This window comes from Otolemur garnettii, unplaced genomic scaffold, assembly GCF_000181295.1.
Source record: "Otolemur garnettii isolate 467f Iridium unplaced genomic scaffold, OtoGar3 scaffold00087, whole genome shotgun sequence".
NCBI lineage: Eukaryota > Metazoa > Chordata > Mammalia > Primates > Galagidae > Otolemur > Otolemur garnettii.
The window spans coordinates 7,038,396-7,062,233 of NW_003852482.1; the positions used below are offsets into that span (position 1 = coordinate 7,038,396).

Sequence of the window (23,838 nt, forward strand, 5' to 3'; positions counted from 1 at the left end):
CCAAGCCAGGAAACACTATCTTACAGGTAATCCCTCTGGGGCAGAAAGTGAGAAGATTCTACCGTATCTGGAAGGCACGAGCCTTAATGCCCAGGTCCTATGCCCCTGGCTGTGACCTACTCCTCCAAGGATAATGCCCAGACCTTCCCATGGCCCATGGGGCCATGAAGGTCCAGCCTCCACACAGCCACAGTGCCACTCACACCCCTCCTCTCACTGTGCTGTCAGCTCCAGGTCCCAAGCCACACTTTTTCCAATTCCCCAAGTCTGCAGCCTCAGCCTTGCTGGAGGTCTCAGTTTAGGTGCCAGGTATCCAAGATGCCCCCTGGGCTCCCCAGGCCAGGTCAATGCCCCATTACAGGCCCTCAGTTATGCCCCACATTTACTAGCCCTTATCATACTTGTCGTCCTCTCATACTTTGGATAATAATCTCATTACTGCTTCTTCTGCTAGACAGAAAGCTCCAAGGTCTCCCTTATTCAGAGCTGTAGCCCCAGGGTCTGCCTCAGAGCAAGGATACCATAAATGTGGTTGGATAGAAGACAGATGGGGGGAGGAATGGGTGGCCAAATCGATGAATGGGTGGATGGACAAATGGGTGGTTAGATGGGTGGATGGATGGACGGGCAGAGGATTGGAGAGATGGACGGTTGAATCAATGGATGGATGGTCAAATATTTTCATGCGTGGATGGCTGGTTGGCTGTCTGGCTGGCTGGCTGGGTGGATGGATGGAAAGACAGATAGGTAGACAGATGAGTAGATGGACAGATGGGTAGGTGGATGGATGGACAAGAGGACAGGTGAGTGGTTAGACAGGTTGCTAGATGAATGGATGAATAAATGGGTGGATGGATGGATGGGAAGGTGGATAGATTGATGGATGGGTGGTGGAGTGGATGGGTGAATGGGTGGGAAAATAGATGAAAAGACAACTTTTGGGACGAGGGCCCCTACAGTCAGTCCCAAGGCAGCTCACCATTCACCCGGAGGCCATACTGCAGCTCTGTGCTGCCTGCCACGTTAGATGCCACGCATCGGTAGCTCCCAGCATCAGAGAGCCGGGCACGCTCAATGCGGAGAACTCTCCCATCAACTGATACTCTCACACCTGTCCGGGCAGAGACTGGCCGGCGGCCCTTGAACCAAGAGACATCTAGGAAGAGAAGAGAGATGTGAGGGGCTCTGCCAGCCCCTTGGACTCTGCTGGTGTAGTGGGCATCCTAGAGAAACTTCCAGAGTGGCCACACTCCTTTTTAGGCACCAGAGACAGCCAAAGATCTCCAGGAAGGGGAACAGGGGGTGGAACAGGGCAGTGCTAGCAGGACCAGGGGCAGAGAGAAAGTGCCATGGGTGGGGGCTGGTGCAGCTGGGGGGAGGAATAGTCAAACCCAGCCCAGTCCCTCACCCCTCCCAGGAGACTTCTCCCTGGGAGGGCTTTAGAGGATATGGGCCTCATAAACAGGGCTGGATCACGTGTTTGCAGCTCCTTACATCCTTCCCAGCCCCCCAGAGCTCAACAGGGGCCCCTATGGGAGGGGGCAAATGCCCCAGGGCTTGCTTACCCCATAAGAAGTGGGATGGATCTGGCTCAGATGGGGGACAGGCGAGGGGCCTTCCTTTGGGACCACAATAAGCATCACCCCTATTCCACATGCCAAGCAGGCACACCTAGCCCTAAGCACCCAGCCCTTTCCTCGACTGCAGGTCTACAGAAGAGGCCAGCCTGTGACTTGGAGGGCCTGGGCCTCACTCCCTGGCCAGGGTGGCCCTGTGAAGTTGCCAAGTCTGAGCAGAAGCCCTGAGGGCTTTCTTCAGGGCCCTGGCAGTGCAGTGCTGTGGCTCGATGGCCTTGTCAAAGAGGAAGTGGGGAGATGGGAAGAGAGCAGAAGGGCCTGCCAAGTTCTCCTGGAGCCCACAGGGAGAGGGAGTCCAGGGCACTCGCCAACCTCATTATATGTGCAGGTGGCTTCCTGCCAGGAGAAGGGGTCTTACCAGGAGGGGGCACACCCGAAGCCAGACACTCCAGGGTCACCGAGGCATTTTCCAGCACTGCCTTGTTGACTGGGCCCGGCTCAATGTTGGGGGGAACTGGGACAGACAAGGGGAGCCTCAGCTTGGTGTGGGCAGGCTCTGCCACCCCAGTGCCCCTCCCCTACTCTCCCCCAAGTTCTGGGATAACAAAGCTCCAAAATGACTCCTGTCCTCTGACCCAGGACCCCACCCCAGCCGAGACCAAAGGGCAATGGCACAATGTTTATTGCGACTTTGCAAGGACCATGGCAGTGCCCAGACCCCAGGGACAGCCGACAGCTGGCACAGTGGGGAGGTGGGATCCCCTGCAGCCACAGGAAGTGACAAGGACAGAGATTTCCCCACAAATGAACCGCCAAATGAATAAGATAAGCAAAGGTAAATGGAAATGTGGGCAAGGCCTCACTAAAACTCCACCAAAACACCCTGAAGGGGCCACAGAGTGGTTGCTTATGCTTTCATTTTAGGACCTTCCACTCCTAAATTTAAGAGCACAACTATGACTCTCCAGCCACACAATGCAGCCCCAAGGGGTCTTGGGGAGTCTCCCACCTCCTGGGGCCTGGGCCCCATGTCCTTACCCAAAACCTTCAGCGCCACGTCCTGCTTGCTCTCCCCAGCCAGGTTGGTAGCGGCACAAGTGTAGACACCTTCGTCCCTCAAGTCCACCTTCTCTATCTGGGGGGACACAGAGCGCTGTGGGGCTGCGCACACAGTGAAGCCACAGGGCCCAGTGTGGACAGATGTCCCTAATCCCTGGGCAGGGCCTGGCTCTGGGAGTCAAGTAGGAGTCAAGCACTTGAATCCAGGAGTCCTTCTGATCTCTAGGTATGCTGCCCTGTCCCCCACTTTCTCCCTCTGACAGTTGAAGCTCCTGGGACCAGGAAGAGGCTGAGCCCTCCCCCACCCCACCCCCAGGCTGGCAGGGCTCTGTGCCTGCCTTACCCCCAGGACCCTAAAAGTGCCCTCATCACTTGTGCCCAGTTGGCCCACCAGCCCTCAGGCCCCTGCACATACCTGCAGTCTCCCCCCAGAAGATGCCAGGGCCACCCCATCCTTCCACCAGCGGAGGCTTGGGGGAGGCACCCCAGAACCTGTGCACTGGAGGGTCACAGGCTGCAGGAAAGGAGCTGTGATGTTCTCACCCTGGACAATGTTAACTGATGGGGACTCTGGGGAAAGGTGGGAGAGCCCAGATCAGGGTCAGAAAGGGCACAGTGGGCTCCCAGTAGCCCCCTCAATGCCTGGGGGAGGGGGGGTAGACTTGAAGGGATGGGCCAAGAGCTGGCCTCTAGCTTCTGCCCCCCCACCCACCCAGATACCTGGCTTAGCAGAAGGAGCTCCAGGTAGGGAACCAGCTGAGCAGTTCTTTCCCTTTAAACATTCTACCATCCATCCATATATCCATCTACCTGCCCATCCATTCATCCATCTACTCATTCATCCATCCACCCATCCATCTACTCATCTATCCACCCATCTTCCCACCACCCACCCATCTATCCACCCATCCTCCCACCCTCCACCCATCCACTCACCCATGCTCTCACCCATTCATCCAACCTCCCACCCATCCTCCCACCCTCCACCCATCCACTCACCCATGCTCTCACCCATTCATCCAACCTCCCACCCATCCTCCCATCCATCCATGCGTCTCTCTGTGTGTTAAACATCTACTCTGTGCCCAGAGCTACACTAGAGCCCCGGACACAGCAGAGAAAGGTGGCCACCATGCTTCCCTCACAGAGCTCACAGAGCTGGACAGCAGAGCCAGACAACCAAACAAGCTGCCCCAGCATAGTGGGTGGTGGGCTACGGTGGTGAAAGGCTGGGCAGTGCAGACTAGAACATTGTTGGAATCAAAGAAGGCTTCCTGGCGGAAGAGGTGTTTCAGGATGTACCTGAAAGATAGGGAGAAGCGAGGCAGGCAAAGAGGAGGAAGAATATTCCAGGCAGGGAACAGTGTATGCAGGCTCAGAGGTGAGAGGGTGAGAGGAGAGAGTGCAAGTATTGCTGACGTACTTAAAGAACAGAATCAAGTTCAGCATGATTAGCGCAAAGAGAGTGGATGGAAAGAAAGGAGAGAAGTGAGGGCCTGGCTGCCAGACAGGACAGATGACAAGTGTGCAGTGTGCCCCAAACAAGCCTCTCACATTCACATCTGCAGGGAACTGGGAAGTCCAGCCCAGAAACACGCGCTGTGCCCTCCCAGGCCTGCCAAAGCTTCCTGGCTCCACCCAGCCTTTGCGTCCTGACTCCCTGTGACCCCAGAACCTCAGCTGTCCACTCACCATGCACAGACACCTCCACGTCAGCCCCCGCAGTGCCTGCCTCATTGGTGGCTTGGCAGGAGAAGAGGCCCGCGTGGCCCAGCTCCACATGGTTGATGTGCAGCGTGGCCCCCTGCAAGGCCACCTGCACCCCAGCCAGTTCCTCGGCTGGGCGGCCATTCTGTAGCCACCTAAGGTGGGTGGGGAGGGGATAGGTCAGCCTGAGGTAGGGAAGGGTGGACAGGACAAGCCAGGGAGCTTCGAGGCACCTCCCACCAGTTCTCATCATTCCTGCTCCACTCTGGGCCTCTTCCATACTCCTGGGGACAGAAACAGCTCCCCCCGGCTACTGCCACCCCCCCCACACACACACACAGCCTCCACCACACCATACGCACTGGACAGTGGGTGCTGGGGAACCCGAAGCCTGGCAGGGAAGTTCCAAGGGTTGTCCCACAATGGTGGTCACCTGGCCCAAGCCTTCAGCCACCAGGAGCTGTGGGGGCACTGTAGGCAAGACCCACCATCAGAGCCTGGACCCAAACAGCCCCTGACATCCCTCCCAGCCTTACCTCATCTTTTAGGCCTCCCTATAAATGGTTCCTCCTCCAGGAGGCCTTCCAGGGCTATCCCAAGGCCAGATGAGGGGCCCCCTGGCCTCTTTACAGGCGGGGCCTGTTTACACAATGTCCACTCAGCACACTGAAGCTCGGGAGCTGGGCTGGCCTTGCTCCCTGCTTTGCCCTAGTACCACACAGGGCCAGCACAGCCAGTGCTTAAGCTGCATCTGCTGAGTGGACGGAAGGCCCTGCCCACCCTGTTCTGGGACCAGCACCCACGAGTCAGCTCAGGAAGGTCTCTATAAATGCCCATTCCATCAGCAGAAGACGGAATGGCTTCCTCCAGCTTAAATGAGGGACTCTCCAACCTGGGGCTTCACTCTGCTCTCCCCTGGCCCTGCCAGCCCCCAGCCCAGGCCTCAGCATCCTCATCTGTGGCATGCAACACCGGAACACTGGTCACTTTTCTGCCACACTCCGTCCCCTCTAGGCTGCTCAGGGCAAGTGCATAGCAGGCATGGGCGAAAGTCCGCAGCATAGGCGGCACTGGGGGGACGGGCTGGGCTCACCCTGCACCTCCACGGAGTACTGGAGCACAGCCTCTCCTGCAGGGCTGCTGGCCACACAGCTGTACAGGCCGCTGGATGCCTCCCCTGGGCTCTGCAGCCTGAGCACGCCACCTGTCTCCAGCCATGTCTCATTGCTCTCTGCCATAGGCAGCCCCTCGTGGTGCCAGGAGAGGGTGGGGGTTGGGTGGCCTCTGGCCACACATTCTAGCTCCACAGGCTGCCCAGCCACCGCCTTCACCATGTATGGTCCTCCACTGGCACCCTCAATGGTGGGTGGGACTGGGGAAGAGGTTGCAGAGCTCAGGGACCAGAGCCAGACTCCAGCCTGCTCAAGCCCCTCAGTCTTGTTTGGATCATAGGCCCTATAATTTTTTCCCCCCCAGAATAAGGTCTCTCTGTCACCCAGGCTGGAGAGTAACAGCACAATCATTGCTGACTATAATCTCAAACGCCTGGGCTCAAGCGATCCTCCTGCCTCAGCTTCCTAAGTAGCTGGGACTACAGGCGTGTGCCAGCATACTCAGCTCATATTTTAATTTTTGGTAGACATGGGCCTTGCTATGTCGCTCAGACTGATCTTGAACTCCTAGTCTCAAGCAATCCTCCTACCATGGCCTCCCAATGCATGGGGATCACAAGTGTGAGCCACTGCACCTGGCAACCCTTTGAAAATTTAGGGAAAACACATGCAATACATTTTTCTTTCCACTTCCCAGGAGTCCTCAGATGTCAATATGAGTCCCTGAGCAGGTAGCTGGGCCCATCCACAGGGGGCTTCCTGCAGACCCCACACAGCCCAACTCCCCTTGGGGGTCCCCAGGGCACCAGCATCCAAGCCCTTTGCCTCTTTGTGGCTGGAGCTCCTGAGCCGTCTCCTCACAAGCAGCCAGGGTAACCCCACAGGGTTGCGTGCTACCCTCCCAAATGTCGCCAGGGCTTCACTCAACCCCATCCAGACGCCCATTTCCTCTGAATTCTCCTACTTTGCACATCCTCAGAGCCACGCTCCTTGGAGTCAGGCCTGTGCTGAGGGCAACAGCATGAGACTTGGAGTGGATTCACCCTGTGTGAGCCAGTCCACCGCCTCCCAGCAGTGTGATCCTGGGCAACCTCCCTGCCTTGCAGAGCCTCTCTGCTGTGGTCACCTGTCAGTAGGGATTCCAGAGCCCCAGACCCTTTGCCAGCTGATTAAATGAGCTACTGCCACACTGCACCTACAGTCTAGCGTGTAGTAAGTGATTAACTATTTATTAGTGGGGTCATGGGGTCTGGGCCCCAAACCAGATTCAGCTCTGCATGACACCTTGGCCTTCCTGCTCTTGGCCTCAGTTTCCTCCTTAAATGAAGGAAGGTGGATGAGCCATGACGGCCCCTCTCCCTGGATAAATTTCTATCCCATTATTCTGCTTGTATCTGATGGCTTCAAGCATCCACCTCTCCTTTGGAAACAAGCAGAGGCCAATCTGGCTCAGAGTCCCTGCCATTGCCCACCCCAGCTGCCCTGACCCTGACCCTGACCCTCACCGTAAACCTCCAGCCTGGTGGCCTTCTCCACGTCCCCTGCAGCATTGCTGGCCTTGCAGGTGTAGACACCAGCATCTGAGCTCTGGGCCCTCCCCAGCTGCAACTGCCGACCGCCTCTTGTGTAGACCCTCTCAGCGCTGGGGGACAGCAGGGTTCCATCCTTGAACCAGGTGATATTAGGGGTGGGCACTCCTCGGGCCTCACACAGGAACTGCACCGGGTGGCCTTCCATGACAGCCACCTCGCCTGTCTCATCAGAGCCCCAGATGGTGGGGGGTGCTGAGAAGGACAATGGGGGCCTGGTCACAGGTGGTCCAAGCTGGTTGGCAGGCAATAGTGGTAGCTCAGGCACTTGGGCCACAGATTCTGTGCACATCACTCGCTTCTACTGTGGGGACAGGGAAGGCACAGGGCATGGGGAGAGTAGGGACAGACAGGAAGGGCCGGCTTGGGGCTATGTTGATATGGAAGATACAGGAAGTGAGGAAGAACCACAGGCCTGGGCTATGGACCCCCGTTCCCCTAACTCTCTGGGATCACCAGGCTAGGTCACTTACCTGCTCTGGGCCTCAATCTCCCCATCTGTGAAATGAAGGGCTAGCCTAGCTTAGGACCCCCAGGGCCAGTCACCCACCGCTGGTGGTACCCCAGGTGACTCTAGGGGCATGTGGATACAGCATGAAAGAACTGCCTGTCAGAGGGGAGTGGTGACGTCCTTCCCATACTTCCCTCCACCCTGTTGCGGCAAGAACGCCTGCACTTGGTGCTACTGTGCGTGTGCTTCATTTACCTTTCTAGCACTTTCTCCCCTCCACTTTTGGCACAGGAAGCACAGGTGCAGGTGGGTACCCTCCGCCCAGCCCACACTGAGCACTCACAACATGGGGTCGTAAGTGTTTTCTCAGCCCCCTACCATTAGTGCCAAGTGGCGCTGGTTCCCACGGACAGTTGCAATATTTACATATTTATCTAAATTTACATATCCTTTTAAATAAATGTGTTTTGGGGTAAAGTGGCTGATTTAAAGAAAAAGGTTTAATAATCATCATTCCAAGTAGTATCAGTAGTAAAATCTGTGAAGCTGGCATAGAAACATCCAATTTGGGAAATGCTGAGCCAGAAGCCCTCTGTTCCTCCCCCACTCTAGCTTTCTTAGGCTAGGGACCCCATTTTCTGTCCTCATCCTCCTTCCAAGGCAGAGGGCAGCTTCCCAAGCAGCCTGTGGTGGGGCCTGGAAGGTACTAGGGCTTACCATGGACTCTGAGCTGGAAGTCTTTGGCCTGCTGGCCGGCTGGGCTGAAGGCCACACACTGGTATTGTCCCTCATCCCCCAGGTGACTGCTGGCGATTCTCAGAACCTGGCCATCCTCCTGGAGCTGCAGGTGAGGGTGTCCGGGGAGGACAGGCCTGAGAGAAGATCAAAGGTCAGTGAGGGCCCAACACTGAGGTGGGTGGGAAGCTGCCGATGGGGGCCAGAGCTTGTGAAAGGAGGGCTGAACCACTCACAGTCGCCAAGAGGGGGATGCACCTGAATGGCCGGCATCCAAGGAACGGATACACACCACCTGGTCTGCCCACACAGTGGAATATTATTCAGCCATAAAAAGGAAGGTAAATCTGATGCTCGCTATACTGTGGATGAACCTCAGAACATTATGCTGAGAGGAAGGAGCCAGACACAAAGGCCAGTGTGTCCAGAGAGAGGGCAGGGAGGGGGCTGGGTGATGCTTGATGGGACGGGCTTTCCTTTTGGGGGATAAAATATTGGAAACTAGACAGAGGCGATGGCTGCCCCATGCGGCGAAAGACCAAATGCCACTGAACTGTGGGCTTTAAAATGGTTGATTGCATGTCGTGTTTTATCTAAAAAAGAAAAGTTTAAACAAAAGAAGACTGAGTGATGATAAGATCCGCCAAGGCAGAGCAGGTCTCTGTGGATGATCTCTTGCTGGGCAGGAGGCACCTGTGCTGTCCTCAGTCCCAGCCCGGGTGGCATATGCCAGACCCGTCAGCCTCCTTGAAAGTGTTCAACCTCCCCCAAACCCCCATCCAGGTGACCCGGCCCAGGCACCATCCCCACTCTGTCCGCCAGGGGGCGCTACTCACTGCCCGTCCTTGGTCCACTCCACCTGGGGTGTGGGGACCCCAGACGTCTGACATCGCAGCTCCACATCAGCACCAGCCAGGCCCAGCACTTGCTGGGCGGCCCCAGCTCCAAGCACAGATGGCGGGACTGGGAGTGGGAAGGGGTGGAAAAGCGCTCACACCTGCAAACCCTGCTGACCACAGGGTCTTTGCATGTGCAGAGCTCCTGCCCAGCTCGCCCTTCCCTCCCAGTCCTGGGCAGGTGGCCCTGCTCTCTGCCTACATGAGTAGGGCTGCAGGGCCAGACACGCCTGGGAGCTGCAGGGGCTCAGGCCTCACTCACTGAGCACAAGGAGATTGAAGTCCCTCTGGGCAGTCCCAGCCTGGTTCTCCACCCGGCAGGAATAGAGGCCAGAATCACCCTGCTGGATCCTGGGGAAGTGCAGGGAGCGGGCCCCATCCAGCAGGTGGTGGCTGCTGGCCTCGGCAATCTGGGCAGAAGAGCCAGAGGGAGCAGTGAGTGGAGGACCAGCCACCCTGGCACCAGGATCGTGGGAACTGAGGCCCAAGGAGCTGGGTGGTGAGCAGAGCAGTGATGTGCTCCCTCCACCTTGCAGCCCTCAGGCTTCCCCACAGGACCAGTCTCTGACTACCCTGAGCCCTGGTACATCCCCCCAAACACCCATCACACCCCCTCACCACACCTTGGCGCATGCAGGAACAACCATCCACTGTCTCCAATCCAAATCTGACCTGCAGCCCATCTAGCCCAGGGACACACTCACCAGCTGCCCGTCTTTCAGCCACACGATCTCTGGGGATGGGGAACCATTTGCGTCACACTCCAGTGTCAGGGACTGCCCGGCCATGCCTGACACGTTGGCCTTGCGCCCATCCTCCCGGATGCTGGGGGGGACTGGGGGCAGAGAGAGCAAGAAGCTGCCTCCCTTCCCTTGGAGTCATAGCCACTGGTGCCCATCCAGGCCATTCTTGGTGGCCTGGACAGGCAGCCTCAATTGCCGCCCCTTCCCATAGCCTTGCAACTGCCTTTCTGCTTCTCACTGGAATCTCAGAAGGTGTGCCTGGCCACTGATCTGGCCACAGGGGCCCTGTAGGCCTGCAGATGGCTGCAGTAGCCTCATCCTGGGACTGGCACACCTTGGGAGGTCCAGGCCTGGGTGCTATACTCTCTGACGCTCAGCTATGAAAGGTGCTAGAGTCCTTGGGTGCATGTGGGTCTATACCCTGCCCAGTGTCACAGCCACCTGAGAGGGTCCCCCCAAGTCAGAATCTCTGAAGGTGGGGCCTAGGCTTGTCTTCACATGGAGTCATAAACAGGGACCCAGGAGTCTGGTGTGCATCCCACCTGCAGGGACAGTTGGTGGCGGTGCTCCCACCATGTTGGGGGGCTCCCACTCACAGCACCATTGGCAAGGGGTGAGATACACTGCTGTGGTGATGTACAAGAGCCTCAGGTCAGTTTACCCTAAAGGTGGGCTCTGTTGCTCTCTGCCACTGGCCTCGGCAATCTGGGCAGAAGAGCCAAAGGGAGCAGTGAGTGAAGACCCAGCCACCCCTGGCATCAGGATTGTGGGAACTGAGGCCAAGGAGCTGGGTGGTGAACAGAGCTGGTGCTCATTTTAACATGAACTCACCCGCTAGGCCATTTAAAAAGCCAGGGGCTTCCTCCATGCTCTCTCCATGGGTGACTCCCTGTGTCACCTGCCCCTCTCCCAACTCCCACAAGCCTTTCCTCTGGACAGTGCCTGGGGGTAGGGACCTGATCCTCCTCTGCAGGGAGCTCTCGGGCCCTGGTGAGCTGGTGCTGCTGTACCAGGGCACTCAGATGTACATCAGACCCTGGCATCATTATGGGCTTCTGCCAGCCAGGGACATGGAAGGAGGGCACAAGCTGGTCCCTGGGTCCCCACCTCCAGCTCTGGGGTCCCTGCCTACCATGAACCACCAGCTTGGCTCTTCTGGATGCAGAGCCTGCCTCGTTGGTGGCCTGGCACTCATAGTCTCCACTGTCCATGGGCGACACGGAGGCCAGGAAGAGAGACCCTTCGTCCAGAACTGCCACACCCGGCTGGCCCCCCAGGGGCTCTGAGGATGGACCCTTCCGCCACGTCACCTGTGGTGCAGGTGTCCCTGACAGAGAGCAGAGTCATTAGCACTGTCCTCCATGAGTGTCAGAACCTCAGCAGGTGGGTCCAGGCACCTCCCCTGGGCTAAAAGGAGCATTTCCCTCAGAGCTGCTGCCCACACCTGCCACCCACCCAGGCTGCATGCCCATGTCCCCCCAGGGTCCCTGAGGGTCCCAAGGCACTGGGGCACAGGCCTGTTATATAGTTCCCTTGTCAGCAAGGCACCACCCAGTCCCTTCATCTAGACTGCACCCCCACCACACCCCCAGCCCTGCCTTGCATTTTCCCTCTGTGCTTCACCCCAACTTTCTAATGCAGCAGAGGACACAATAATTGTTTAGGCTTCTACCATCCATTGTCCATCTCCCCAGGGTCTTTATTTTCTTCCCTGCCCTACCCTCAAATGTTGGCGCAGTGCCTGGAACACAGCAGGTGCTAAATCAACCAAGAGCTGGCCGAGCCCAGCACACTGCGTGGTGTGGTGGGGTCGGTGTGTACATGGTGGGAGGCACCAGCTCTGCCCAGCCTGATCCTCCCTTCATGAAGCCACAAGCACAGGCCTATCACTTTGCTGGCCACACTCCCATTGCATCCTCCGACACTCCTCATGTTGGAATGTCTAACCTCTGTCCACACGGCCCAGTACATAGTGGTTGCACAATAAACAGCTGGGCTCTGAGTGGACTGTCACTGTCACCAGCCCAAGAACAGGGCCTAGGCAGAGGGGGTCTTCACATGGGCCTTGAGTGAAAGACCCAAACCCCAGGTGCACATACACCCATGAGGTAGAGGTCACAGCAAGAGCTCCAGCTGTGCACCCTGCTCTGTGGTGGCACACTGGGCAACCCTAGGACACAGCCATTCTCACTCTCACCTGCTGTCCAGCCTCAGCACTGGGCTAAAGGGAGGCCATGGGGCCACTCCCCAAACTGGCAGGTCAGCACCCCCACACCTCCGTCACACCCACCGTCCTTAGCCTCTACTGGTCAGCAGGACTGTCACCACTAACACCAATGTCCTGAAAACCCCTGTCTTGAAGTTGCCATTTGCCTTGGCAGCTGGTTGCCACAGACACACACCCTGACCCCCGATCCTTTGCCCTCTCAGCTGCAGGGCAGAGCGGCCATAGGTGTGGGGGCCAGGGGCCAGGACCTAAAGGGCTGAAGACACTGCTGGCTGGGGAAGACTAGGAAGCTGTGCCTGTGTCCAGTCACCCTGGTCTGGGGGCCAGTTACCTGATCTCTCTGTGCCTGCTGTCCCCTGCTGGGAACTGCCACCCCCACTATGGGAACACACTTCACACATACACCAAATACAACAGATGTACCACATCCAATACACACACTGCACATGCATCACATACCACACACACCCTCCCTCCCGCAGCTTCCCCCAAGAGCCATCATCCTTCCCACCACCCTGGGGACCCGCACTCCATGGCGACTGGTGTGGAGGGGCAATGGGTTTTCAACTCTGGAACTTTCTTTAATGCAAAAACTCTGACCCATAAAGAACTGTAACTGCAAGACACTCGAAGCTCTGGGCAGGAAAATTCGGGGGGTGGGGGCATGAGATGTCATTGACTGTCACTTTGTCTCCCCCTCCATACTTCACAGAGGAGAGTCCAGAGTCACCAGCAAGTGGGTGTCCCCCCCCCACCGAGGAAGCAGCAGATAGTATCACCACAGGTCCCAGGACCCCCACTCAGGTGTGGGCACTGAATTTGGTGCTGTCCCCTTAGCCCTCTGAGCCCAAGGTCCCACCCCGTCACCTGGCAGGCAGAAGACTTGTGGGTGGGGCAGTTAAGCCAAGGTGGCTCAGTCTGGCCAGAGGACAGGCCCCTGAATGCCCAGGGATGGGGATGCTGATGGAGGTGCTGACTTTGGCGGGTGCAGGGCGGGGTTGGGAGGGGTGGGGAGTCCCACCTCCCACCTCCTGAGAGCACAGAGGGGCTGCTATTTCCAGGGACTGACACAAGGTGGCACCATGGTCACAGGCCCAGGACCTGGATCTCTCCCTGAGGGCAGCTCTGCACAGGAAAGCCAGGGCTTCCCAGAGCTCAGCCGGGTACCTGCCCCTACCCTGCCCCTGCCTGCCTCCCCCTACCCCAGTCCTGTTCCAGGGGCTTCCCTGGCGCCCCACGGCTGGAGGAGGAACCGCTGAGACCGCCAGCACTATGGCTCCCACCAGGATCTTTTGTAACCTGCCACTTGCTACCAAGAAAGCCAGACAGCACCTCCTGGAAAACACCAACCCCACGCAGGGGAGACAGCATATCCCCAAGGAGCAACACGTTCACCAGTCATGGAAGAGCCCAAAGCCTAAAGACACACCCAGGCGGGGTGGGATCTGTCGTGAGGGCTGTGAAGTTCATGGGAAGGTGGGTGCCATGCAGCCAGTGCACGGCCCTGAGCCTCTAAGATGTGCCAGGCAAGGAGCCAGAACCTCAGACTCATGACACCACTGAGTTCCCACCACAGCCCTGTGCAGAGGGCTCCTAGGACCTCTTATACATGTGAAGAAACTGAGGCTACACACCCAGGAAGGGCTGCGGCGGGGTCCGGTGCTGGACAGCTAACCACAGAGGTGGCCATCTGGGCCCCACACTGAGCTCCTGTCCCAAAGAGGGCTCTAGAAAACCAGGTTTTCCCAGGACCACACAAATCTACCCTTTGTGAGAAAGTCTGGGGTTTGGGGGAGAGGCAGGGACCACCAACCCCCAATCCACAAGGACCTTGGGCCACTTCAGCCTCAGCTGTCATACCCCAGCAGCTGGAGTGGGCACAGGCAGGGCTGGGTCAGACTAGACCCCATTCTGTGAGTCATGCCCTGGCTGCGTGACCACAGGTCACAACTGCAGATCACAGCTGAATGGCCCCAGTGATAACTGCCACCCTACACGGTCATAGATGGGCTGAAATGCCCAGTTTGGTGCCAGCAAGGAGTGAGAAATCCTAACCCTCCATAACGCATGGGTGCCACCCACTGTGTGACCCCCTCCCCCGCCAGCTGCTAGAATGTGGGTGGGGGCTTCTCCCCAGCCCACCCCACCCCTCACCTGCCCAGGCTCACTCAAGCCAGCCTCACCTCTGGCAGGGCATGGCAGGCTGGCATTCTCTCCGGCCACTCGCTCCAGCAGGCCGCTGGTCTCGTCAGCCCCCCAGTGGGGTGGCTCTGGCAGGAGGCAACAACATCACGCTCATACCCTTGGGCCTGAAGCTTGGTCGCTTCCACCCTGGGACCCAGGCCCAGAGGTGCTGGCTTGTCCTCCCCAGGGTGGCCCCCATGAGACAGCCCCAGGGCCGTGGCCCGCAGGCTCAGGGAAATCAGTTTGTACTCTCAAAACAGGGGCCAAAAAAAACCAGGGGCCAGGCTCGGCGCCTGTGGCTCAACCGGCTAAGGCGCCAGCCACGTACACCTAAGGTGGCGGGTTCGAATCCCCAGCCCGGACCCGCCAAACAACAATGACGGCTGCAACCAAAAAATAGCCGGGCGTTGTGGCGGGCGCCTGTGGTCCCAGCTACTTGGGAGGCGGAGGCAGGAGACTCGCTTGAGCCCAGGAGTTGGAGGTTGCTGTGAGCTGTAATGCCACGGCACTCTACCCAGGGGGATAGCTTGAGGCTCTGTCTCAAAAAAAAAAAAAAAAAAAACAAAAAAAAAACCAGGGGCCAAGTGTGATCCTGCCCCCATCTCCACCCCCTTCCAGCAACAGCTTTCTAAGTAACAGAACAACTGCTAACACCACTGATCCAGAAATTTCCATGTGCCAGGTGCTTCATACATTCTCTCATGGACTCCCCCACTTCACAGGTGCAAACTGCAGGGGTCAGAGAGTATAGATGACTGGCCTGTGGTTATCCATCTCCTACTCTGATGACTAGCCCATGTGCTTCTGTCCACCCAGGCACTCAGAGCCCCAAGGTCATGGGCAGAAGGGAAGAAGTTCAGGGAACACCTGCTGGTGGCTCTGAGGACCTGGTGGTTAGTACCCAAGGGCTGACAGGGTCCTTGGACACAGGACAGCCCCATGATTGTGGAGGCCAGGAGGTCCTCCCAGAGAAGGCCATGCTGTCTCTTTGTCCTGGGAAAGAAGGGGACAGACACAGAACCTGGGACAGAGATGAGCACCTTGGAAGTCCAGGCAGTGACCAGGGGAGGTGGGGAGAGAAGGCTTCTGGGGTTTGGGGAGACTTACCCAGCACTCTGAGTTCCACCTCCCAGGAGTCCATCCCAGCGCTGTTGGAGGCCTCACAGCGGTATCTACCAGCGTCAGAGGTTCTGATGGCCGCAAAGTGGACAGAGCCCTCAGGTCCCCCACCCCACAGGGCTTGCCCATCCTTGGACCAGGTCAGCTGGGGCTCAGGGTAGCCCTCGGCCACGCAGTTCAGATCCAGGGCTTCTCCCGCCAGCGCCTTCAGGACTCGAGGGCCTGGCTGCACCTGAGGAGGCACTGACGGGGTCCAGGGAGGGGGTGTCAAGTAGGGAACCAAGTGAGGGTCCCAGAGCCCAGACCAGATCACATCTCAGATGTCATCAGCAAAATTAGCATGGTGCAACCTGAGACTGGCAGGAAAAGACATGAAGACACCCTGCATGGACCCTGAGTGAACAGTCTGGCCATCAGCTGAACACACAACCCTCACAAGAGACTCATTCCTGCTGCCTGCTAGCGCATCCAACACCCGGGATTCATCTAGCTCAGTGCACACATGGGGAAACTGAGGCAGCACATGCATCCCTGCTCAGCTCCTCATAGGTGCTGGACCCTGTGCCAGCCACAGCCTGCTTCCCCTTGTCACAAAGTCCTCCTCCCAAGATGAAGTAAGAGGCAACGCAGTGCCCTGGCCCACAATGGGAGGAGTTGCGGCCAGTGTCTCTCTAGCTGGACATGATTCCTGCCTTGAGCTTTCCTTTCGCTAAGCTGTGGAAAGGATGGTGGTTTCCATTTCTCTCCCATGTGTGATTTCAAGTCCCTGTTTCACCCACCATCTCATTCAGTCCCTCTATAGTACAGGTGATGCCGTTCCCACCCATTTTGCAGATAAGGCAACTGAGGCTCAAAAATTTCTAAGATTTGGCCAGAGTCATCCCTCCCTCAGCTGCTAGGAGCTAGAGTCAGCACCAACCCTGGTTCTGAGCAACCAGGAATCTCAGTGGCTTCCTGAGGGCCCGGACCAAGTGAGCACAGGGGAATTCTTGGACTCCAGGGACCAGCTGGCTTTGGTTCCACATGGGACCCCAGAATGAGTGTCCCATCCTCAGGGAAGCAGAGGCATACACCCCACTCCTCAGCCTCTAAGAAGGAGCCAAAGATAAAACCTTCTGTGGGCACCTGGCCCTGGTCAGAGACCAGCCCCTCAGCCCAGGGCATCACTGCCCAGGAAGGCTCCCTGCCAGGGGCACAAAGGTACACATAGCCTGCCCACATGTCCTCACACACAACTGCTAAGAACAATAACAGCTTCCACTGTTCTGAGCACTCAATGTCCTTGATACCCTCTGACAACTCTGGGATGTGTATATTGTGGTCCCTGCTTCGCAAAGCAGGAAAGCAATGCTCAGAGAGGCCAAGAAACTGGCCGAAGGTCACACAGCCAGTGGAGCACAGTCAAGATTCAAACCCAGCTCTGCTGATTCTGAGACTCTGTGCCTTACCTTGCCTCCTTTTCTCTCTTACCATCCCCTTGCAAACCCAGGCAAACCTTTGGGGTCCCCCCAGGCTGTCCATTAGTAAATGGGGTGTTAGCATAGAACAGCAGTCTACAAACTACTCTGTAAAGGATCAGTCGATGAACACTTTCGGCTATATGGGCCAGACGACCTATCTCAACCTCTTACCTCAGCCTTTATACATAAAAGCACCCACAGATAACACAGACAGATGTGTGCACTATGTTCCAATAAAACCTGAGTTTATGGATACTGAGTTTGAAATTAAAATATCACCAAATAGTTTGAGCATGGTGGCTCATGCCTGTAATCCTAGCACTCTGGGAGGCTGAGGCAGGTGGATTGCTCAAGCTCAGGAGTTCGAGACCAGCCTGAGCAAGAGTAAGACCCCATCTCTATTAAAAAATATATATGTGGCTCAAAGGAGTAGGACACCAGCCCCATATGCTGGAGATGGCGGGTTCAAACCCAGCCCTGGCCAAAAACTACAAAAATTAGATAGATAGATAGATAGATAGATAGATAGATAGACAGGCAGACAGATAGATAGATATAAACTATCTCTACTAAAAATAGAAAAACTAGCCAGTAGTGGGTGCCTGTAGTCCCAGCTACTCTGGAAGCTGAGGCAAGAGGATCATTTGAGCCCAGGAGTTTGAGGTTGTGAAATACGACTCCATGGTACTCTAGCCTAGGGCAATAGAATAAGACTCTTGGTTCAAATAAAAATAAAAATAAAATATCACAAAAATTATCTGTATAGGGTTTTTTGGTTCTATTATTTTAAAAAGTAGAAACAATTCTTTGTTCATGGTTCCAGTGATAACAGGAGGTGGCCACATTTGGCCCTGGGGCCACAGTGTATCCTGGTCTGGATGACTCCTAGGTTCTTTAAGAGGCCAAATTCCCTGCTTTTCTGACTGAGTGACTCCCTGAAGGGGACCTGGATACCTAGGTGAATACCCACCCCAGGACCCCCAGCCTGGACTGGGACCAGCCCCACTGTGGGGTGCGCAGGACTCCACCAAAGGAAATGGGTAAGGAGCAAGGCTGGTGCCTGCATACAAGTGCTGACTGAATGGCAGCGCCCCCCACAGGTACATAAAGTGCCTAGTTGAATGGGCTAGGAAGGAGCTGGGGCCCTTAAGGGGCTCCCTGGGGGCCTTAGATGTTTCCAGCAGGAGAGGGATTCTGAGCAACACCCTCCAGCTTCTTCTTCTTCTTTTTTTTTTTTAGCAGTTTTTGGCCAGGGCTGGGTTTGAACCCGCCACCTCCGGCATATGGGGCCCGTGCCCTACTCCTTTGAGCTACAGGCGCCGCCCTCCTCGAGCTTCTTGGCACCGCCAAGCCCTAGGCTCCTGGGCTGGGCCCCAGCACCAGGCAGAGATGCTGTCAGACCCTCCTCCCAACCCCCAAGGCCTCCCAAATCTAGGACCCCACTGTGGTCTGCCCTGCATCCTTGGGGGCCCCTGAGCAGTATCTCCGGGCCCCAACCAAGGAGTATGGGGAGAAAGGGGCTAAGAAGGAGACACAGAACTGAGGACAGGTAGGTGAGCAGGCGCCCAGGTCCCACAGAGGGAGAGGTGACAGGACCTCGATGTCCTGGTCATGGGAGGGTTTGGGGAACAGAGATGGAGGAAGAAACCAAGGCAGGGGCTTGCCCTACCTTGCACCCTGAGGACGTAGCCACGGGAGGTGGACCCCGCAGGGTTACTGGCTGTGCACTCGTAGTGGCCACTGTCACCCACCTGGACCTGGGCCAAACGTAGGGAGCCAGACGGGAGGAGTCCATGCCTGCAGGAGTAAGGGGCACTTATGGGACCCCCGCTGATCCCACCCCCATGAAAAGGCTTCAAGACTCAACACGAACCAGCCACCTCCCCTAGGAAGTGTTTCAGGACTGTGGCAACAACCCCTGCCCGCTCCTCCACCTCCACTGCCCTGAGCCACCATGCCAGGGCCAGGCAGCGTCCACTGGTATGAGACATAAGGAGCACTGGATTAGGAGCCCACCAGCTAGGGGTCTTCAGCTGTGTCACCCCAGACAAGCTGCTTCACCTCTTGGAGCCCCCATTTTTTCACGTGTAAAATGGGAGGACTCAGTAGGTCTCTATTTGGGCTGTCAACAGACTCCCCCACGGGGTCCAGCAGAGCCTGCTACAGATCACTCCCTCCTCTACCACACACGCCTGCTGCAAGGTGAGGGGAGCTGCCAGCCCCCGGGGCCTCTGCAGCTAAGCACAGTGCTTGCTGGTACCGTTGCCCAGAGTGGTGTCGAGGGCCTCAGGAGGCAGCTGTAAAAGCATTGTTGCCTGCCTCAATGTGGCCCACCTTGCTGAAGTCACCCGACTCCTATCCCCCAGGGATCCAGGACCCCCAGCCAGGCTTCTGCAGCTGGGCTAGACCCCAAGGGACCCCTGCAGACATGATGTCACCAGCCCATATGTGTTGGCTCCACACAGCCCCTGACCCCATAAAACAGCAAGGGCAGCTGTGGCCACTGGCCTTGGCTGGCCTCAAGAGCAAGTAGCCAGTGTGGGGGTGGGGGTACCCTTGAGAGGTGACCAGCTGGGCTCTATACCCCAACGGGCCTGGGTTCCAGTCCTGACCGCAACCTCTCTGCTGAACCTCAATGTCCTCCTCTGCTAAACAGGGGTCACAAGCCCCTGTATAATCCTTGGGGACCCCTATAGCCCTGACCTGTCAGGGTGGCTGCAAGGATCACCTGAGATACTGCAAAGAGCTGGGCGTGTGGCTATCAGACAGTTGATATCATCAAGGGTTCACTCTGTGCCCTTTGGGGCTTCTGACTTTGCCCTGGTATGCCTCTGTCACCCCGTCTATAAAATGGGGCAATAACCCTTCCATCCACAACCCTCTCCTCCAGTCTGTCCCCAGCATCCGGAGGCACTTGGGACAAGTTCTCTGATGCTGGGGATGATACACTGGCTGGTGGGGTCTAGAGCCCAGGTGCTGGGCTAGACTGCCCCCAGCCAAACTCTTCAGCCGTGTGCTGTGTGAGGCTGTCCAGGTCACTCAGCCCTTCTGTGTCTCAGTTGTCTCATTTTGGGAAACAGCCAACAGCAGGGCTTATCCCTCATATGGCTGTCAAAAGAACTGAATGATCTAATCCACAGCATAGCATCTGGAGCAGAAGGCCCTCAACAAAGGTCAGCTGTTTCCATGGTGATAATAGCACTTGCATAAACAGGACCCAGCACTGTTTTGCATGTTTAAAACATCCACATAAACGGCATCATGCATGGGCGTGTAGGTCAGATCCATTCATTTTCACTGTTGTATAATATTCCTTTGCATGATCGTATCACCATGTATTGATTTGCTCCCTTTTGAGTGGACACTTAAACATTTAGACCTTTCTTTGTCCTGCCTCCTCTCTCTTATGTTTGCTCTCTTTCCGTCACCAGCAGAGCTCTCTGCACAACGCTGTAATATGTCTCGTGTGCACGGCAGCAGCCCTCCCGGGCCACAGATGCATCACCCTCAGTTCTCACAGGCCTCGCACCATGCAGGGCAGGGGTTCTCCTCAGAACTCCCTGGCTGTATGTGAAACACACAGATTCCCAGGCCCCACCAGCGACTCTGATTCAGTAATGGGTAGGAATGGGGCAGGAAGTAGGGCTTTACCAAGGCCCTAGGTGGCTGATACAGGTGGCCAAGTGACCACCAGCTGGGAACTCTGGCCAGGGACATGAACAAGTATCCCTTCCCCAAGAAGCAGCGTGGCCGAGCAGATGGGAGCAGGGCTTTGATGACCAGTGGCCCCAGTGAGAACCCTCATTGTGCCTCTCACAAGTGGGCCTTAGACCAAGGACTCCATCTCCCTAAGCTTCAGTGCCCACATCTGCAATCACAGGAAATGGCAAGTAGGAAGTGACATCACACACACAAAGCCTGCAGTGCCAGGGACACAGGAAGTGCCCTGCTATCAGCGTGACATGAACCCCTGCTGCTGTATGGGTTCTCACCCTCCAGCCTCCCACCAGCTGGGCAGCCCTAAGCAGCTTGCCCTGTCTTTAAGTCTGGAGGAGGCCAGTGTGGTGGCTCACACCTGTAACCCCAGCACTCTAGGAGGCGGAGGCCAATAGATTGCTTGAGCTCATGTGTTCAAGACCAGCCTGAGCAAGATTGAGATCGGTCTCTACTAAAAATAGAAAAAACTACCCAGGTGTGGTGGTGCCTGTAGTCCCAGCTACTCTGGAGGCTGAAGCAGGAGAACTGCTTGAGCAAAGGAGTTTGAGATTACTGTGAGCTATGATGCCCTGGCACTCTACTCAGGGTGACAGAGACTCTGTCTCAAAAAAAAAAAAAAAGTGTGGAAGAAATAGAGGGAAAACAGCAGCCAGACAAACATTGTCCTGCCCACGTGTAAATGTTTAAATATTTCCCCTGCAGGGTTCCCTCACCCCACCCCAATTTGGCTTTTCTCATATACAGCTTTTTTTTTTTAAGTAATGTTTATATGTCAACATCCACCAAACAAGGGCCACAGCAGTTTGGATTGAAACTTATCCCATCAATCAAATGTAGGCCAAGACCTTCTCCCTGCCCAGACTTCACTGCACCACCTGGACTGGCCAACAGGGACAGCCTGGGTCAGCGGAGGAGGCCTGGCTGGGAAAGGGGGTTCTGGTCCCACGGTCCAGTTATGCTGCAGACACACTGCGGCCTCAGGCAGGGCCGTCCACACCTCTGAACCCTAACTTCTTCATGTTTGCAAAGGTGGCTCCAGACCCCAGCATCTCAGAGGCTGCTCTCTAAGTCTTCTGAGAACTGCTAGGACCAGACCCCCTCTCTGCCCTCCCATCAATACCTTAACAGAGGGGTCCTCAAACTTTTTAAACAGGGGGCCAGTTCGCTGTCCCTCAGACTGTTGGAGGACCGGATTGTGGGCCCCAGGACAAGTCAGCTGCTAAGCAGGACAGGCAGCAGCGGCAAAAACACCCAGGGGGCAGGATAAATGTCCTCGGCAGGCCACATGTGGCCCATGGGCCGTAGTTTGAGGACGCCTGCCTTAACAGGATGGGGAGGTTGCAGGGGAAAACCTCTAAAAGTAGAACCGATTCCCAGCAATAAAATTAAGTTTTGTCTTTGTCATTACCAGCCCCCACGCCATTTCCTAGAAAGAGTTTGAGAGTTTGCAGCTTGCTACATCACAAAGGAAGCAACAGAGGAGGGGAGATTCATTTTGCAGTGGACAAGACCTGCCTGCCCAGCAGAGTCTGTGTTTGCTCTAAATGCCAAACTGGCCATATCACTGCCCTGCTCTCAACCTCTCTGTGACTGCTCACTGGTCCCCAGTCTGTTCTAGCAGACCCCAGCCCCCTCCACCCCTGCATCTGCACCCTGCAGGCTGGCACTGACCACTGTCCTTCCTCACCGTGAGCTGCTCTTTCCACCTGGAACATGCCTCCACTTCCCGCTCCCTGATAACACCTGCTCCTCTCTGAACATGGAAATGCTGCCTCCTCCAGGAAGCTGCCTCTGTGCCCCAGGCTGGCAGGTCTGACCCAGGGGTCCCACAGCAGTGTGCACATTCTGCCCTCACCACGCTGGCTTTTCACCATCCCCACTGCTCTCATTTGCCCTGGTATCTTGGGAATCTGGCCCAGACCTGGTGCAGAGTGACTCTTCCCCATGACCCTGTCCAAGCTCCGGGGCCTGGGACTTCCAGGGCCGCCCACCATCTGTTCCCTCTCCCCATGGCCCTCCCGCCACATTTCAGAGGCTCCGTGGGGAAGCAGAGGCAGGGGAGCGATGGCAGGAAATGAGGAGGACGTGAGTCTCTCCAAGGAACAGGCTGCGTGTGGCGTAATTAGCAGGAGCAACTTCACGGGCGTGTGCAGCCAGATGGCTCTGTGCGGCACCCAGATGAGTGCAGAGAGGTTTGAGGGGAATTTCCTGTTTATGACATCCATCTGGCGCGAGCCTTCCCTGTCAGCAGCGGGGCACACGCAGATGTCAGAATGGAGAGGGGATCACCAAGGGCCAATCCACGGCCTCGTCCAACAGGCAGATGGCTGCCAGGAGACACCAAAGAGCTCGGGAAAATGCAAACCCTGGGCACACCTGGCTGCCTCCTCCTCAGCATACACCTCAAGGCTGTCCTCTGTGGCCAGGGAAGCCTCTCCCAGGAATTCATCACACCTGTTACCACCTGCTATTATCTGATGGTGGCATGAAGGGAGGAGTCAGGGGTGCCCAGTTCCCCAGAAGTCCCCAGCCCTTAGCATAGGACCTGGCCCATAGGACGTATGATGGCAGATCCCAGCTGTCCCCTGTCCATACAGGTCCACCCTGTCTCACCTTCTCTCACAGTGGGCTCTGCTCTCCACACCTCCCTCCCACACCCTTTCCAGGCAGTATAGGCTACAGCCCTTCCTGGGGGCCTCCCTGGCCACTGCAGGCTGGATTCCCCCATCCTGGTATATCAGGCCTGGTCGGCCCATGGCTCATTCTTTCGTTCATCATTCATTCATTCAACTGAGAAAGAGATACTGGGGTCAAGGTGGGCTAGAGGCTGCTGCTACAGAGGAAACGCTACTTCAGGCTGCTCAGAGTATGGGTTGTCCGTGTGCAGCCCAGCCCCTCCTGTGAGGCCGCCACCTCGGTTTAAAAGCAGAGGAGGGTCAGTGGCTGTCAGGTGAACAGCACTCCCCGAGGTCACCCAGACCACCAGAGGGCTGGTCCTCTCTGACAGGGCACACCGGCAGGCAGCCCTGAACAGACACTCCTGTCTACGAGGGCCCGGGGAAGCGGGGTGAGCCTGACCTGGAAGGTATCTGTCTCACATATGGACACTAGCACCACAGGCCCTTGTCTGGAAGGCACAGGTGGAAAAGGCAAGCCGGAGAAGTCTAGGAAGAGGAAGCCGATATAGACCAAACGGCCAAGTACAATGCACAAGAGGAAGAGAGCAGGAGAGCAGGCACGTCCCCATAAGCCCAGGCAGCAC

The 23,838-nt window shown here is 56.8% G+C and overlaps 1 protein-coding gene across 1 annotated transcript in view; it reads right to left on the reverse strand.

Moving 5' to 3' along the window:
• Window positions 1-23,838, reverse strand: part of HMCN2 (hemicentin 2) — a 142,732-nt gene that overhangs the window by 60,028 nt on the left and 58,866 nt on the right. Inside the window, exons 23-38 of the mRNA XM_012808266.2 lie at window positions 18,529-18,656; window positions 15,388-15,642; window positions 14,280-14,366; window positions 11,002-11,196; window positions 9,831-9,961; window positions 9,389-9,536; window positions 9,067-9,193; window positions 8,213-8,367; window positions 6,961-7,239; window positions 5,437-5,715; window positions 4,706-4,814; window positions 4,329-4,498; window positions 3,052-3,206; window positions 2,616-2,712; window positions 1,996-2,091; window positions 980-1,156 (exon numbers count right to left, since the gene is read on the reverse strand). Coding sequence (XP_012663720.1) covers window positions 980-1,156; window positions 1,996-2,091; window positions 2,616-2,712; window positions 3,052-3,206; window positions 4,329-4,498; window positions 4,706-4,814; window positions 5,437-5,715; window positions 6,961-7,239; window positions 8,213-8,367; window positions 9,067-9,193; window positions 9,389-9,536; window positions 9,831-9,961; window positions 11,002-11,196; window positions 14,280-14,366; window positions 15,388-15,642; window positions 18,529-18,656 — 2,588 coding nt within the window. The remainder of the gene's footprint in view (window positions 1-979; window positions 1,157-1,995; window positions 2,092-2,615; window positions 2,713-3,051; window positions 3,207-4,328; window positions 4,499-4,705; window positions 4,815-5,436; window positions 5,716-6,960; window positions 7,240-8,212; window positions 8,368-9,066; window positions 9,194-9,388; window positions 9,537-9,830; window positions 9,962-11,001; window positions 11,197-14,279; window positions 14,367-15,387; window positions 15,643-18,528; window positions 18,657-23,838) is intronic.